The following is a 15,056-nucleotide window of genomic DNA, read 5'->3' on the forward strand; positions in this document are numbered from 1 at the left end:
GCTGTTCCGACCTGATCTCACCTGATCTCACCTGTTCTTACCTGTTCTGACCTGATCTCTCCTGATCTCACCTGTTTCGACCTGATCTCACCTGTTCTGACCTGATCTGACCTGTTCTCACCTGTTCTTACCTGTTCTGACCTAATCTCACCTGTTCTGACCTGATCTCACCTGTTCCGACCTGTTCTGACCTGATCTCACCTGTTCTGACCTGACCTCATCTGTTCTGACCTGATCTCATCTGATCTCACCTGTTCTGACCTGACCTCACCTGTTCTGACCTGATCTCATCTGATCTCACCTGTTCTTACCTGTTCTGACCTAATCTCACCTGTTCTGACCTGACCTCACCTGTTCTGTCCTGATCTCATCTGATCTCACCTGTTCTGACCTGATCTCACCTGTTCTGACCTGACCTCACCTGTTCTGACCTGATCTCATCTGATCTCACCTGTTCTGACCTGACCTCACCTGTTCTGACCTGATCTCATCTGATCTCACCTGTTCTTACCTGTTCTGACCTAATCTCACCTGTTCTGACCTGATCTCACCTGTTCCGACCTGTTCTGACCTGATCTCACCTGTTCTGACCTGACCTCACCTGTTCTGACCTGATCTCATCTGATCTCACCTGTTCTTACCTGTTCTGACCTAATCTCACCTGTTCTGACCTGATCTCACCTGTTCCGACCTGTTCTGACCTGATCTCACCTGTTCTGACCTGACCTCACCTGTTCTGACCTGATCTCATCTGATCTCACCTGTTCTGACCTGATATCACCTTATCTCACCTGGTCTGACCTGATCTCACCTGTTCCCACCTAATCTCACCTGTTCCCACCTGATTTCACCTGTTCCGACCTGTTCTGACCTGATCTCACCTGTGCTGTTCCAGAGGTCAAGGACTACAGGTACTACCTGAGGATGTGGGCTAAAGAGAACGAGCCCAAGAGAGAAACCATCAAAGACTTGCCTCGGATAAACCAGGTGATGCCCGCTGCAGGTGAGCTCTGCGGGTGACGGTGCTCTGGAATGTTTACCTGTGTACCTGTGTGCAGGAACAATTCATCGAGCTGTGTAAGACCCTGTACAACATGTTCAGCGAGGAGCCGTCTGAGCAGGAGCTCTACCACGCCATCGCCACCGTCGCCAGCCTGCTGCTGCGCATAGGAGAGGTCGGCAAGAAGTTTGGAAACGGCGCCAAAAAGTCCGAGCCTCAGGCCCCGCCTCCCGCCCAGCGGGGGGAGGAGGGGCCCGGCGAGGGAACGTCCGCCGAGGCCCAGATGTGCCGCGCTCTGGCCGACGCCCAGCTGGAGCCGCCGGCGCCGCAGACGTCCGACGAGGAGGCGAAAGACGACACCTCCGTGTCGTCGTACTCGGTGGTGAGCTCCGGCTCGCTGCAGTGCGAGGACATCGCCGATGACACCGTGCTGGTCAGCGGCGAGCACAGGCGGGGCAGCACGCTGGATGCTGATTGGTCAATCACGTTCGAGCAAGTGCTAGCTTCTCTGTTGACAGAACCGGCGCTTGTCGAGTATTTTGAGAGGAAGGTGGACATCCAGGTCAAAATTGCTGCCTGTAAGGCTCAGAGGGCTGTGGAGCGCCAGATAAGCTCCGCCTCTGACCACGAACTCGGCCAGCATTCCTCCTGACTTACCTGAACACCTGTGACTGACTTGAGCATCTAATCACCTGCCTACCTTTCTGATCACCTCACCTCTCAGTCACCTGAGTCCCTGAATGGTCACCTGACCTGAATGGTCACCTGACCTCCTGACTGGTCACCTGACCTCCTGACTGGTCACCTGACCTCCTGATTGGTCACCTGACCTTCTGAATGGTCACCTGACCTCCTGATTGGTCACAAGACCTTCTGATTGGTCACCTGATTCCCTGGATGGTCACCTGAAGCCCTGACTGGTCACCTGACCTTCTGACTGATCACCTGACCTCCTTATTGGTCACAAGACCTTCTGATTGGTCACCTGATTCCCTGGATGGTCACCTGAAGCCCTGACTGGTCACCTGACCTTCTGACTGATCACCTGAGTCCGTGAATGGTCACCTGACCTTCTGATTGGTCACCTGAGTCCATGAATGGTCACCTGAACCCCTGACTGGTCACCTGACCTCCTGACTGATCACCTGAGTCCCTGAATGGTCACCTGACCTTCTGACTGATCACCTGAGTCCATGAATGGTCACCTGAAGCCCTGACTGGTCACCTGACCTTCTGATTGGTCAGCTGACCTTCTGACTGATCACCTGAGTCCCTGACTGATCACCTGAGTCCCTGACTGGTCACCTGAAGCCCTGACTGGTCACCTGACCTTCTGATTGGTCACCTGACCTTCTGACTGATCACCTGAGTCCATGAATGGTCACCTGAGTCCCTGAATGGTCAGCTGACCTTCTGATTGGTCACCTGACCTTCTGACTGATCACCTGAGTCCCTGAATGGTCACCTGACCTCCTGATTGGTCACCTGACCTCTTGATTGGTCACCTGACCTCCTGATTGGTCACCTGACCTCTTGATTGGTCACCTGACCTCCTGATTGGTCACCTGACCTCCTGATTGGTCACCTTATCTGCATTTCCTGTCTCCATTTGACTCCAACTGACTGTCAGCTGATTGGAACATCGCTGATGATGTCACAATGACATTGGCTGCTTGATCTTTTCCCATGAAGTCACTGACTGCTCCATGACATCATGATCATGTGACTTCCTGCGGTGTTCCATAGTAAAAGCTTTTTTTGGCAGTGGATTGTGGGGCTTTTATTGTGAGAGTGAAGCAGAAGGAGTTAATGGCTGATCTCTGGTTCTTCAATCTGCTGCAGGACCAAAACAAACAGGTGAACAGGTAAACACACCCCCTGTGTGTCACATGACCTTGTAGTGAAGACATTAGAGCGGTGACATCACAGGAAGTCAGATTTACATCCTTCTTTCCATGGATTTTAACAAAATGACGACTGAAAGAACGCAAATGAGTTCAGTGTTTATTCAACCTTTTATTTTGTAGCTTTGTTTTGTTGTTGTGTACTTCCTGTTCGCAGTGACTTCACAGTATTTTTATCTGTTTATTCGCCTGCTTTTAAACCTGTTGTATTGGTCAGTGATTGATCTGTTCTAATAAACCCAGAGGAAACCTCCTCCTTCTTCTTCTGTGGTGTTTATATGAGTGTGGAGGTTGAATGTGAGCTGGCAGCAGAAATCAGCCTCTGACGACCTGAGAGCAGCTTCACCTTCACTCACGTAGCATGACTCAGCACCTGCAGTGTCCTCTCAGGGGCGTACCTGTGTGTTTTATTTTCTTTTGTTTGTTTTTGGTGAACAAAGTACAAAACAATACAGCAAAATACTAAAATATAAACTTGTGGATCATTGCAAGATAGGGGCCATGAAAAAATAATAAATGGATTTTAAAAAGCAGAGCCATACATTTAACAGGAAAGAGGGTTTATTACCTTACCATTTACTGCACTGAATGTGGTATTTAGCTATAAGATCAATAATATTTATGGCATAACAGAAAGCTGGATGTTGTCTCCAAAAAGCAAAACATCAATATCAAACCAAGGAATGTTAAATTTGAAATTACGCGAATTCCTGATGTCTTTCCAAAAATGTTGTGAATATTGACATAAAAAAACAACAACAAATGCTTTAGATATTCATCTGCTGAATTAAAGGAAAATGCATAGATCAACATCAAATTAAATCTTAATCAAATCTTAATCAATAATGACTCAGAAATCCAGCAGCAGCGATGTCGTCACGGTGGATGACACCAGGCGAATGAAGTTGTTCAATTTGTTTTTTTTAAGGACATTAATTATGCCAGCAGTTAACTGGTTAAGCGAAGCCTTATATTTATGTTTTTATGAGGGCAACCCTGAGCATGTGGACCCACCAATATATTTATGAACATAGGACTCAGAATATGTCATTACGCCCCTGGTTCTGTTAATGAACTAATGAGGAAACATCAGGGAAGGAGTTCTGGAGCTGAACTGGGTCAACACAGCGGAGGTTCTGCCTCCATCACAGCAGCTTCTGTCTATGGGGCAGAAAACTGGTGCTGCAGTGAGAACCCAGCCCGAACCTGCAGAACCTTCCTCTGGAATCTGAAGCAGAACCTGAAGAACACAAGTTCTTCCAGAGGAGGGGAACCTGCGGCTGGACCTCCCTCATCCCAGGAACCGGGTCATCCCTCCTGCAGGGGGCGCTGGTTTCATTTCCAATCCGCCGCTTAGCGTGACGTCATAGCACGGTTTGAACACAGCCGCGGAAACGCGTGGAGCGCGCAGCCGACCAGAACCAGAACCAGGAGAACCAGGAGAACCAGAACCGGGTTCCATCATGGTGCAGGAGTTCCACGTGGTCAGGTGTTTCCGCTGCCTGAGCTTCCAGGTGCAGCAGGTAATCTCCAGCCTGCTTCGCTCCTCTCTTCTGGATTTAGAGCTTTTTTATTTATTTCTGTCATTATTTTACGTCACATAGCTGCTAGTTTGCTGCCACGGCGTCCTGCGCGACGGGTTCTGCAGTGGTTCTGCTCCACTCTTTCCTGTATGCTTTGTATTGTTTATAAAAGGAAAGTTCCCGGAGAACTTCCGGTCAGCCGGGGGTAACATCCGGTCAGAGGTTTTATATAAACATGAGTTATCCATAAACTTCTTCACGTCAACATTAAGGACAGGGCGGACTCTGGACAGATTATTTTCGTTTGATCTTTTCCAAATTATTCCAATATTTAAATTTTGTTGCTTAGATGGTTTGTTGTTTCTATATAATTTTTAAAAAGGAGCATTTATTGTCCTCAGTGTTGAATCAGTTGTCCGTTAAATATTACGTTTCATTTAATATTTCAAAATGTTGTGCTGGGAGTTTCAGATGCAGAGTTATTAACTTTTTAACTGTTTCTCTGTCAGATTTGTAAAGTATATGGTTTTTATTTCCCCCAGGAATAAAGTGTCGTTTCTGTTGTTTCTATTTGTAAAGTTATTTACATTTTTATTATTATCAGAGAGTGAAATACCATTAATAGAGATTGTGGGGTAATATGATGATATTCTATTAGTCTGACTAATAACTAGTTGTGGTAATGCTTTATGTAATCTGGTCCGTTCAGTTTTATGGGATTAAATTTAGATTTCATACAGAATTGTTTGTGATTTAACATGTTAGCATTTGCATCCATTAAATGTACAATAGACCATCCGATCTTTGTAAAACAATCATTCATTTCTATATAGTATGAATCTGTTGTTCCATAATAGAGTCTGGTGAGTAGTTGAATTTTCCCGTATAATAACTATTTTTTCGGGAACTCTGACATGAAATCAGCTAGAAGTTTGCAGCATGACTCTACTACTGATATTCTGACACAGACCTAATTAGATTAATAGTTAATTAAATAATTAACAGAACTGCAGCTCTGAGCGATGGACCAATCAGGTTAAAGCTCTGTTGAGTGATCAGAGCTCTTTAGAACGGCCCGGTTCCATGGAACCAGCAACAGTGATTAATCAGTCCAAATAATCAGACGGTTATAAAGCAGGTCCAAAATGAGTCACTTATTATAAAAATAGATAAATAAAAAAGGGGGAGTGGTTAGAGAGCAGGGTGCTTGCAGAGGGTTCCTGGTTCGACTCCCACTCTGAATAATAGGTGTCCTCCTTGCTTCTTGTCTGTCAGGTGAAGAAGGCGAAGAAGTGGAGCTGTAAGCTGTGTGGAGAAAAGCAGTCGCTGCTGAAGGTCAGAACCACGTCATCAACGCTCGGATCAGCGCCTGGCAGCATGCAGCAGCCTTTCTGAACCAGTTTCTGTCTTTAGCTTCAGACTAGAACTTGTTGAATGTCACAAATCATCCCTGTGTGCAGTTTCCACATCCCAACGAGGCGCTCATACGTGTCACAGGTTCACCCTCTGCCTCTCGCTCACAAGGCGAAGGCTTGGGTGGAGACAAACTGCCCATAAAGGCCCATTCTGCTGTTTTTCTATTGGCTCACAGAGGAGGGCGGGAACCGTTAAAAATGAGAAAAATAAGTCTGATAAACGACTTTATGGCAATCTGTGTCGCCATAGTGATTATATTTCCTGATCGGACCTGATTGGTCAGGTGAGACTGGGCCGACCAGGTGATGCCTGCAGGTAACCAGGAGCTGGGATGGTTTAATGCAGCAGACCTGCAGGATGTACGCCCCCTGCTGTCTGGGTGTGGAACTGCAGTCCTCTCCTTCTGGGACTGATGGTGATCAGGGAACGTCTCTGCGTGCTGCTCAGAACAGAACTCTGTTCGACCCAGCGGGTCGAGTCGTTCCATCAACAGAACGTCACTGAATGCAACCAAGAATGGACTCGGTCCATTCGCCCCGGTTCTCCTACCAGGAACACCTGGGCGTGTGGGGTTCTGGAGACTTGAAGTAAAGAGCCCGTTTCTTAGTTCTGATCCAACACCACTACAGGACCTGCTGAGGTTTTGTTCTGTTCGGGTTCTGCTCAGATTTCTTTCTGTCAGGAGCTGTTGAGGTACTGCTCAGAACTGCTGATGTTCTGGTCAGAACCACTGAACAGAACCACAGAACACACCAGTCTCCCCTGTTTCAGGAGCAGTCCAAAGTGTGACAGAACCAGAACTTTTTCTCATGTTGTTTGGGTTGGTCTCAGAACATTGTTCTCTCTCCAGATTCTGGGACCGTCACAGGATGTTTAGGTTTAATGGTTCTGTTCCAGATATCAGATGCAGTTCTGGAGAATCTGTTTTGGGTTGTTTGGTGCTGGTTTGGTTCTGCAGTCTTTAGCCTCTGGTTCTGCTAATGTTCTTCTCTGGGCAGGAATTTGGCCGCGGGTCCGGCGCCGACTGCCGGCGCCACGTCCAGAAGCTGAACGCCATGAGAGGAGCCGCCATGGAGGAGGAGGCGGCCCACACCTGGTCGCTATGGTAAGCAGCCTTTCTGCTCACGCACACCTGTACGGCGCCGTTAACGGGTCCACCTCCTGCTTCCTTCCACCGCCCCGCTCTACATGGTCCAGAGTCCTGGTTCTGCTCAGCCCAGTTCCTCCACGGGTCTGATGGTGGAGGAGCGCTGAGTGAGCGCCCCTCACTCATCCATCATTAGAAATTAAACGTTTCTAATGATGGATGATCATTTATGATTATGTGCAGATTTCTTTAGAGCGTCAACGGGGGGGCGGGGCTAAGTGACGTCCAGGAATTAAAACTCAACCCTTTATTCAACCAACTTTTTACCAAAACTGCAAGTTTAAAAAAAAAAAGTAAAGAACCCATGCTCTCTGAACTCTAAAGGGGGCGGAGCTTGATGACAGAGGTTCCTGGATCTGTGTTATGATTGGCTGAGAGGATGTAATGTTGTATTAACCTACATGATTGGCTAGAATGTTAAAGGAAGGAAAACTGAAAACTTTTTATTTACCTTTTTTTCTATCAATTGATATATATTGTTATTGAATTATCGTCCAGCTCTATCTCCCATCACTCCTGTTTAATGTCTGCACTGGTTGCCTGTTGCTGGTTGCCTGTTGCTGGTTGCCTGTTGCTGGTTGCCTGTTGGTTTTACTTCTGTTTCTGAGGTAATAAAGCAACGTACTCCAGCTGGAGCCTCAGAAATCTGCTCCTTGTCTCACTGAGTAAATGTTTTGTTTTTAATTATCTGTATCTCTTTGTCGTTTATACAAGTTTTAATAAATAATTTTTAATGTTTATGTATTTTGTCTGTGAAAGTTGCTACAGAGATCTACTTTACATACAGGTGGGATCTCAGGTGCGTTTGACCACGGAACCGTTAATCAACGTTTGTGTTCGGCCCACGGCTGAATCTAATACTATCATCAGTTTCTGGGACTGACTTATGGAACCAGCAGGTGTGCTCACCTGGCTAACCTTTTGTGTTTGATGTCCACAGCGAGCAGGTAGCGGTAGAGGAGGAAGAGGGGGTAGAGGAGGAAGAGGAGGAGGAGGAGGAGGAGGAGGAGCATACAGACGGCCAGGTGAGACATCGTGTTCTGCTTATTAAACCAGGAATACCTGAACCTCTTAGCTCTGTTTCTCTGCAGGTGAGACCTGCTCAGGTGAGTCGCTGGAGCAAGTATCTGGACACACCTGAGGAGGAAGAGCCCGAGGAGGAGGAAAGCTCGGTGGCCAGAAACCATCTTCAAGGGAAGGACACCTGTAGCAGGTGACTTTGGGTTTAACATGTTAGGCTCCGCCTCCTTACCGGTTTAATTGTTCAGCACCAAAGCGAGACCACCAGGAACCCACTGGTCTCACCTGTACAGATACCTGGTACCGCTGGACCTGTGCAGCTCCGACTCTCTGCATCAGAGCGTAAAACACGACTAAAACTCCTCGTCATCATAATTCTGCCGTTTTTCCCAGGAAGAGGCCGAGATCAGCGGAGGGCGATGACGCAAGACGAGATGACGGCTGCACACCTGCCCAGGTAAGCGCCACCTGGGCAGCCAGGCGAGGGCTGAGAAATGAAGTTAGTGTGCTTGGGCAAGAAGGTCCGTGGCGGACTGCGTAAAAGACTTTGAGCAACGATGCAGCTAACATGAAGAACTCTGACATGGCGCTGCGTGATGCGGTGCTGCCGTGGTAAACGAGCAGGCGGCCCTCACAGCGTCCGCAGATCAGACATTTGATATATGAAGTCTGGATTAAAGCGGATTTTTACAGGAAAAAAAAAACAGCAGAACAAGCAACGGCAACGAGACTCAAGATGCAGTTATTTTTCAGAGCAAAGACCACCGGGGAAAATTCAGAGGGAGCGACGCCAGCCAGAGCAAACTTATTAAACTAACCCATTAATAAATAACCCACTGACCCATTGGACAAATATGGTAAACGAACAGAATGCGCTAATTGCTAATTGAGCACGTAGCATTGGGCCAGGGACCGAGAAGTGGAGGAGCGTCATGTTACATTGTTCATTGCAGTGAAGACAGACTCTGAGATTTTCACTTAGAACCCAACTCAGACTTTCTGCCCTCTGATTTACTGAGTGGATCACCTGTAGATGAAGATTCGTCAGCTGACTTTAGTTTGTTTTGAAAGGTTAATCTTTGATCTTCTGGATCCACAATTAGAATCAGGAGGGTTTTAGGATTATTTAAATGTGGAGAAAAACATTTTATAATATTGTCTGAAAATTTCTGATTTGTAACTAGAATCTGAGCATATTAAACATGGCAGGTCAGCTGACTTCCAACCACCTTTTGTGATTGGCTGAAACCTCAGAGGTGTGGCAGGTGATGTTTGTGGTTATTTAAACTATATAACATGTCTGGTTTCCACTGTTGTACAGTAATGAAGTAAAAATACTTCACTACTGTACTTAAGTATATTTTGGAGTACTTTATACTTTTCTCGAGTATAATTTTTTTTGACAACTTTTACTCTTCTATATTTCTGAACTTAATTGCATACTTTTAGTCCAATACATTTTCAATGTTTGGTTTAGTTACTCGTTACAAAAAGAGAGAGAGAGACTCACGCACGCAAGTGTTTTGACCCCACCTACTGATTGACTGCAACAAAGTCGGGACTTGCCTGGGCTTGTTCATCACCACCAACAGGATAATAAGCTGGTTCAGTGGTAAAGCAGGTTAAATTAACCTTGTGATATAGGTAAAGCATCTAATAGCAGAGAGTCCTAATTTTCTTAACTAAATGACACATGCAGGTGTATCTATTGGCAGGTTTACCACTTCCTGTAGGTTAACTAAGCCTGGTTTATCACTTAACCATGTTAGTATACACCCCCTTTGCCTGCACTTGGTTATGTACAATTTTAAAGTGCATAGTACTGACCTTACTTGAAGAAGGAAAACTGAAAGCTTACAAAAAGGTTGTATTTTCTGTCTAAACTTGGTCTAAATTTCTCCTGCACTTTGTTGTTTATATTATTTCAAGTGAATTTAACTTTCAAAGTTTACTAAAATCTAAAAAATGTCATTCAAACTGCATTTGCTTTGTTTTACTTTTTACTTATACTTTTTAATACATTACTTGAGTACATCTATTTTTACAGTAATTTTCAGACTTAAGTACAAGACATTTCAGATACTTTAAGACTTTTACTTAAGTAACATTTCAGTCAGTGACTTGGACTTTTACCTTTAAGTCATATTTTGGAGAGGTACCTATACTTTTACTTGTTCTGCTGCTGCTGCACAGAAACCAGCAGTGTTGTATAAAGTACTGAAATCTCGGAGTCAGCCTCTGATGCGTCGTCTAACTTCTTCTGTGCAGCCGCAGCGTCCAGCAGAGACGTCACCAGCGGCCAGCAGGACTCACGGGGCCTCTGGCTCCAGGTGGAGTCATTTCCTCAGCGCTGACAGGCAGGGGGCGGAGCATTCTGTTAGTGGGTGGAGCCAAACAGGTGCAGCGGCTACCAGGACCTCTAATGATGACGTCATGCCCCCCCACCGCCGGTTTCCTGGCTCCTCCATGTTTGAAAGCGGCGAAGAGTTGAACCTTGATGACTTTCTGACCTTTTAGTTCTGTTGGTCCTGTTTGTGTTTTTCTGACCCTGTTTAAATGTATCTGAGGTGCTTTATGTTAATTTATTGTGACACAGTGATGGTTTTCAGTTTTTATTATTCGGTTATATCAGAAATTGGTAAAGCATAGAAAGAGAGGAACGAATAAATGCATTAATTAAAACAGACTTGTGAGTAAAGCTTCTGATTAAAAGTTAACAGGTGTCAGGTCAGCGGGGAGCTGAGATGATGTCACTGGCGTGGGCGGGGCTGCTTGGCGTACTGGATGGCGTCGAGCGCGGCGCCGATGTCGCCGTTTTTGGCCTGAAGGAGGTGGGTCAGCCAGCCGCCCTCGTCGCTGAAGCCCATGGACAGCATCGCCGACAGAGACTCCACCAGGCGGGGGTCAGCTTCTGCAGGTGAAGGGGGCGGAGCTTAACAATGGGCGGGGCCACCCTCACATCTACTCCAGCAGGATCTGTGCTCACCTTGAGGCAGGTGTGGATAAAGAGCCGCCTCCCGCAGGCCTGTGGGGCCCTGCTGCGGCGGCCCCTGGCCCTCTGGGCCTCCTGGCTGCAGCGACTGCGGCTCACCTGTTGACGGGTCGACCTCTTTGGAGGTCAGGTGAGTCCACTCGTCATCAGAGTCTCGGCTTACCTGTAAAGTCAGGTATTATGATCAATACGCCATTGATCACTGATTGGCTCAAGGTCTGTAATGGAGCCTGACTGACCTTAGACCCTTGGTCGGTACCTCCTTCGATCTTGGCTCCGCCCTCACTGCTGGCTCCGCCCTCACTGCTGGCTCCGCCCCCTTCAGCCATCTCTACGTCAGGCTGTTCAGGTCCACTGGGAGTGGGTGGAGTCACCTTCGATCTCTGACCATCGTGCTCCACATCGATGTCCACGTCGATACCTGCAATGACATCACAGCGATGACATCACATCCTGCATACAGCGATGACATCACATCCTGTATACAGCGATGACATCACATCCTGTTCTGGTCTAAGGCCAGGAGGCTGAGCTTCTGTGCCAGGGGCACACCTGTGCTACAGGTGTCATTACAGCGTGCTCTTATCCTGGAACGTTCTATGTGAAGGTTCTGTTTGACCAGCAGAACCTTTTATTCTGGTGCCGAGTCCAAACTGACTGCAGTGGGAGACAGAAGGTGGAACTGTGGCCATGAAAGGAGTTTACATCCAAAAGGTTCTGAACATTTCTCTGGGTCAGAACCGTCACACGCTAACCTAAACTAAACTGGGTCAGGTTCTGCTGGTCCACACTGGACCGGCTCCCTCTGTGGGGAACCAGGAGCTCATTCCTCCACCGTTTACCTTCAGCTCCAGAAATTTAGCAAAGTTTGAACTATTTTTCACTGCCAGATGTCGGACTGAAGCTGCAGCGCCGCTGCCAGAACCAATGATTGATCTGTGACATCACTCACCTAGCGGGCTCAGCATGGCCGCCACGCCCTCGCCGATGTTCTTCAGGAAGTCAACGCTGGCCTGAGAGGCTGAACAGAACTCAGTCAGTTTATCGGCTTTTCAGTTTGGGAACAGACAGATTTCTGTTCACGTCACTGACCAGCGGGGGCGCCGTTGTCCTCCGCGGGTCTGGAAGGCCCGGCCTGCTCCGGCTCCTGGTTCCGAGCCTGGTCCTGGTTCTGGTTCTGACCGGGCTGCTGATTCCACATGCACTGTCTCATCCTCTTCATCCACTTCCCCCGAGGAAAGAAGTGCTGCGGAAGGAGAACCCATGGCGTCACGTTTTGATTCGTCCTGACCGAGTGGGTGGAGCCTATCAGCTAGCCAATCAGCAGAGATCCAACCAGTCTACCTGTTTTCTGCGTTGTGTTTAAACGACGACTAAGAGACAGAGCGGCTGAAACGAAACGCCGTTTATGTGAACGACGCAGAATGGTCCCTGTGCTCACTGCGCTTATGGCCGACTGCCAATAGAGGGCGCCGTTCTACCTGCACTGCCTCGCCCAAATAAAGTGGAGGCCTACGCCATCCAAACCACGTTACACTTGCGTTGGTTTCAGCTTTAGTGGGTCCCCGCCCCTAAATAAATCAGCATAAAGTCGCATTAATGCTCCCAGACTGAAGCTCATGTCCAGCTACGCGTGACAAAAACAGGAAGATTCAGTTTCCATCTGATTCATTTCTCCCTCTGACTCAATCAGCTCCGTTTCCATCATTTCTAGTGTTTGAGGCTGAATTTAGTTACTTTGGACGGATTTAAACTATAAAAGCCAAAAATTGTGAAAAAAAACCCCAAAAACAACCTCAGGCTTGATGCTCCTTGAGTTGAATAAAACTCATGGATTTATATACGCATTTCTATTATTGCATTTTATGTTACTAGGCTGGAGTTTTTTTTCCCCCCACTGTCAAATAGTTTTCCTTTGTTCAATATTTACTTTTATCTTCTACTCTTGGTGTTTCTTTAGGGCTAACTTTAGATTAGACCGGTTTAGCTAATAATTGTGTGTTTGCTACCGTCACACCGCAGGACAACTGAATTTTTATTCAGGTGAGTTTTGGTATTTTGTAGTTTGTTATCGTCAAAGTTTGTCTCTGCTGCTCATTTTTAAAAATGTCATCAATTACCACAGTGTTAATTTTTATGCACATACTTCATACATGAGGCCTCAGGACTTCTCTTCTACATTTTCCCTCACCTGTCCCCCAGCTCACCTGTCCCCCAGCACACCTGTCCCCCAGCTCACCTGTCCCCCAGCTCACCTGTCCCCCAGCTCACCTGTCCCCCAGCTCACCTGCAGAGGGTGCCAGATGGGCAGCAGGGCGTGCTCCGTGTGCTTCCCCTGAGCCTGACAGGTGGAGCACAGGTCGTAGTCGGGACACACGGAGCATTTGAAGCGAGTTCCCATGATGGGGCCCTCGCAGCCGTCACAGGTGACATTCGGGTGGAGGGCCTGAGGGGCTCCATGAGGGTGAAAGGGCCCATGATGGTGAGGGGGCCCATGAGGAGGAGGAGGTCCATGAGGAGGAGGAGGGGTGCCGAAGGCGAAGGGGGGGAAGGCGTGAAGAGGAAAGTCACGACGGTGCTCCTTCTTCTCTGTGAGGATGGAACAACAGGTGAGTGAGGCGGAGCGCGGGACGCCGCTTACGTCACAAACACACCTTCTGCTTTTACCTTTGATGAAGAGGCGGAACGTAGCGTCCTTCACGAAGGTCAAACCCATCATTAGCTCATCATCAGACGAGAACGCCACCAGGTCTCCATCTTCATCTGAAACACCATCATCACATTCATGAGATCACACCTTCAGGGACACCGACCAATCAGAGGGAGCGGCCACGCCCACTGGCCCTAAGGGCGTTATGACAGGTCATGTGATCATGGCTGTCTCCTGTATCATTCAGTTCACCAGAGGATCCATCAGAACCAGAACCTCCTGAGGGAATAGCTGGTTCTGAAGTTAAATTTCATGAACAGAAGCTAATAAAACAGCTTCATCAGTGGCCAGAGGCCGCAAAGGTTGCTGGTTTGAAACCCGGAGACAGACCCGGCATCAGCTGCTCGGTTCTGGTTCCGACAGACTCAGACTGGTTACACTGGAGCCAGGTGTGCTGGTAACCAGGGTAACCAGGTCCAGAGAAAGTCTCGGTCTGACCAATGACGTCAGCGCGTTACCTTGGTGAGAGGAAGTTTGTTTGCAACCACAGGCTGGAACCTGAGAACAGGTAAATCTGCTCAGGGGCGTGGCCTCCACCACACCGAGAAAAACAAACATGGTCACATGACCCTTCAAAAAAAAAAGTAAACAAAAACAACTGGACTTGTTTTCCGTAGTTGACGTTTCACTTCCTCTCCAGGAAGCTTTCTCAATTCAAAAAGTGATAACTGAGAATCTTCACCAGCATGGTCACATGACCTGAGTTTACCGGTTCTGGGTCCATTGGGCCCAGAGTTTCAGTCTAGAACACCTGTAAACACACCTAGTGACGCGGCTGAGCCCTTTTTCGTGTCCAAACATCAAAGCACCAGTGAGAGCGGCCGGTCACGTGACCCTTACCTTTGTAGAACAGGTTGAAGGGGCACGAGCTCAGGTTGGAGAACACGGCCGCCACTTTCTTGCTCAGGTACTCGAAGCTGCAGGAGACCTCCTGGTCCACGGCGAACCTGCGGATCTCCTTCACCTGCTCGTCCTTGCCCAGCAGGTAGGCCTTCACCGTCACCGACATGTCTACCGGAACCGAACCGAACCGAGAGCGACCGAACTGAAATACGAAGCGAGACGAACTGCGCTGATCCGAACACAAACCGGACAAAGTCTGGAAGTTTGTGACGCAGCTTGAAATCGGCCTTTTAACTTTACTTCCGCTGCCAACGTCACCCCGGCCAGGCGCACGCGGGCTCCTATTGGTCGGCCCAGAGCCCCGCGGACCAATGGGAGACCAAAGAATGACTCTGCGGGACTTTCCAGCGAGCCGCGTGACCAGGTGACGGGTCACTGAGATAATGGAGGAAAAGCTCCGAGTCACGGTGACGAGACAACGCTGAGCTACGTCACCGGTCA

At 48.1% G+C, this 15,056-nt stretch overlaps 3 protein-coding genes across 4 annotated transcripts in view; 2 read left to right on the forward strand and 1 right to left on the reverse strand.

Moving 5' to 3' along the window:
* The window catches only part of LOC105922240 (TBC1 domain family member 9B), a 33,897-nt gene extending 30,737 nt beyond the window's left edge, over positions 1-3,160 (forward strand). The window contains exons 21-22 of one of the 2 annotated variants that reach the window (XM_036127046.1): positions 896-987; positions 1,059-3,160. In XM_036127046.1, coding sequence (XP_035982939.1) covers positions 896-987; positions 1,059-1,652 — 686 coding nt within the window. In that variant the 3' untranslated portion in view covers positions 1,653-3,160. The remainder of the gene's footprint in view (positions 1-895; positions 988-1,058) is intronic. The other variant, XM_036127047.1, reaches the window with a different exon arrangement.
* A 1,133-nt stretch (positions 3,161-4,293) lies between these two features.
* On the forward strand, positions 4,294-10,692 carry mrnip (MRN complex interacting protein). The gene is made up of 7 exons (XM_021314592.2): positions 4,294-4,427; positions 5,703-5,762; positions 6,842-6,948; positions 7,931-8,015; positions 8,082-8,203; positions 8,404-8,467; positions 10,279-10,692. The coding sequence occupies exons 1-7, from the start codon at positions 4,368-4,370 to the stop codon at positions 10,525-10,527; spliced, it is 747 nt and encodes a 248-aa protein (XP_021170267.2). The 5' UTR covers positions 4,294-4,367; the 3' UTR covers positions 10,528-10,692.
* Positions 10,610-14,946, reverse strand: sqstm1 (sequestosome 1). The gene is made up of 8 exons (XM_021314591.2): positions 14,553-14,946; positions 13,670-13,765; positions 13,290-13,591; positions 12,095-12,248; positions 11,955-12,023; positions 11,242-11,423; positions 10,997-11,165; positions 10,610-10,921 (listed from the first exon to the last, which is right to left on the reverse strand). The coding sequence occupies exons 1-8, from the start codon at positions 14,719-14,721 to the stop codon at positions 10,761-10,763; spliced, it is 1,302 nt and encodes a 433-aa protein (XP_021170266.2). The 5' UTR covers positions 14,722-14,946; the 3' UTR covers positions 10,610-10,760.
* Between the last annotated feature and the right edge of the window lie 110 nt (positions 14,947-15,056).

The sequence above is a fragment of the Fundulus heteroclitus genome, chromosome 23 (assembly GCF_011125445.2).
Source record: "Fundulus heteroclitus isolate FHET01 chromosome 23, MU-UCD_Fhet_4.1, whole genome shotgun sequence".
NCBI classification, from domain to species: domain Eukaryota; kingdom Metazoa; phylum Chordata; class Actinopteri; order Cyprinodontiformes; family Fundulidae; genus Fundulus; species Fundulus heteroclitus.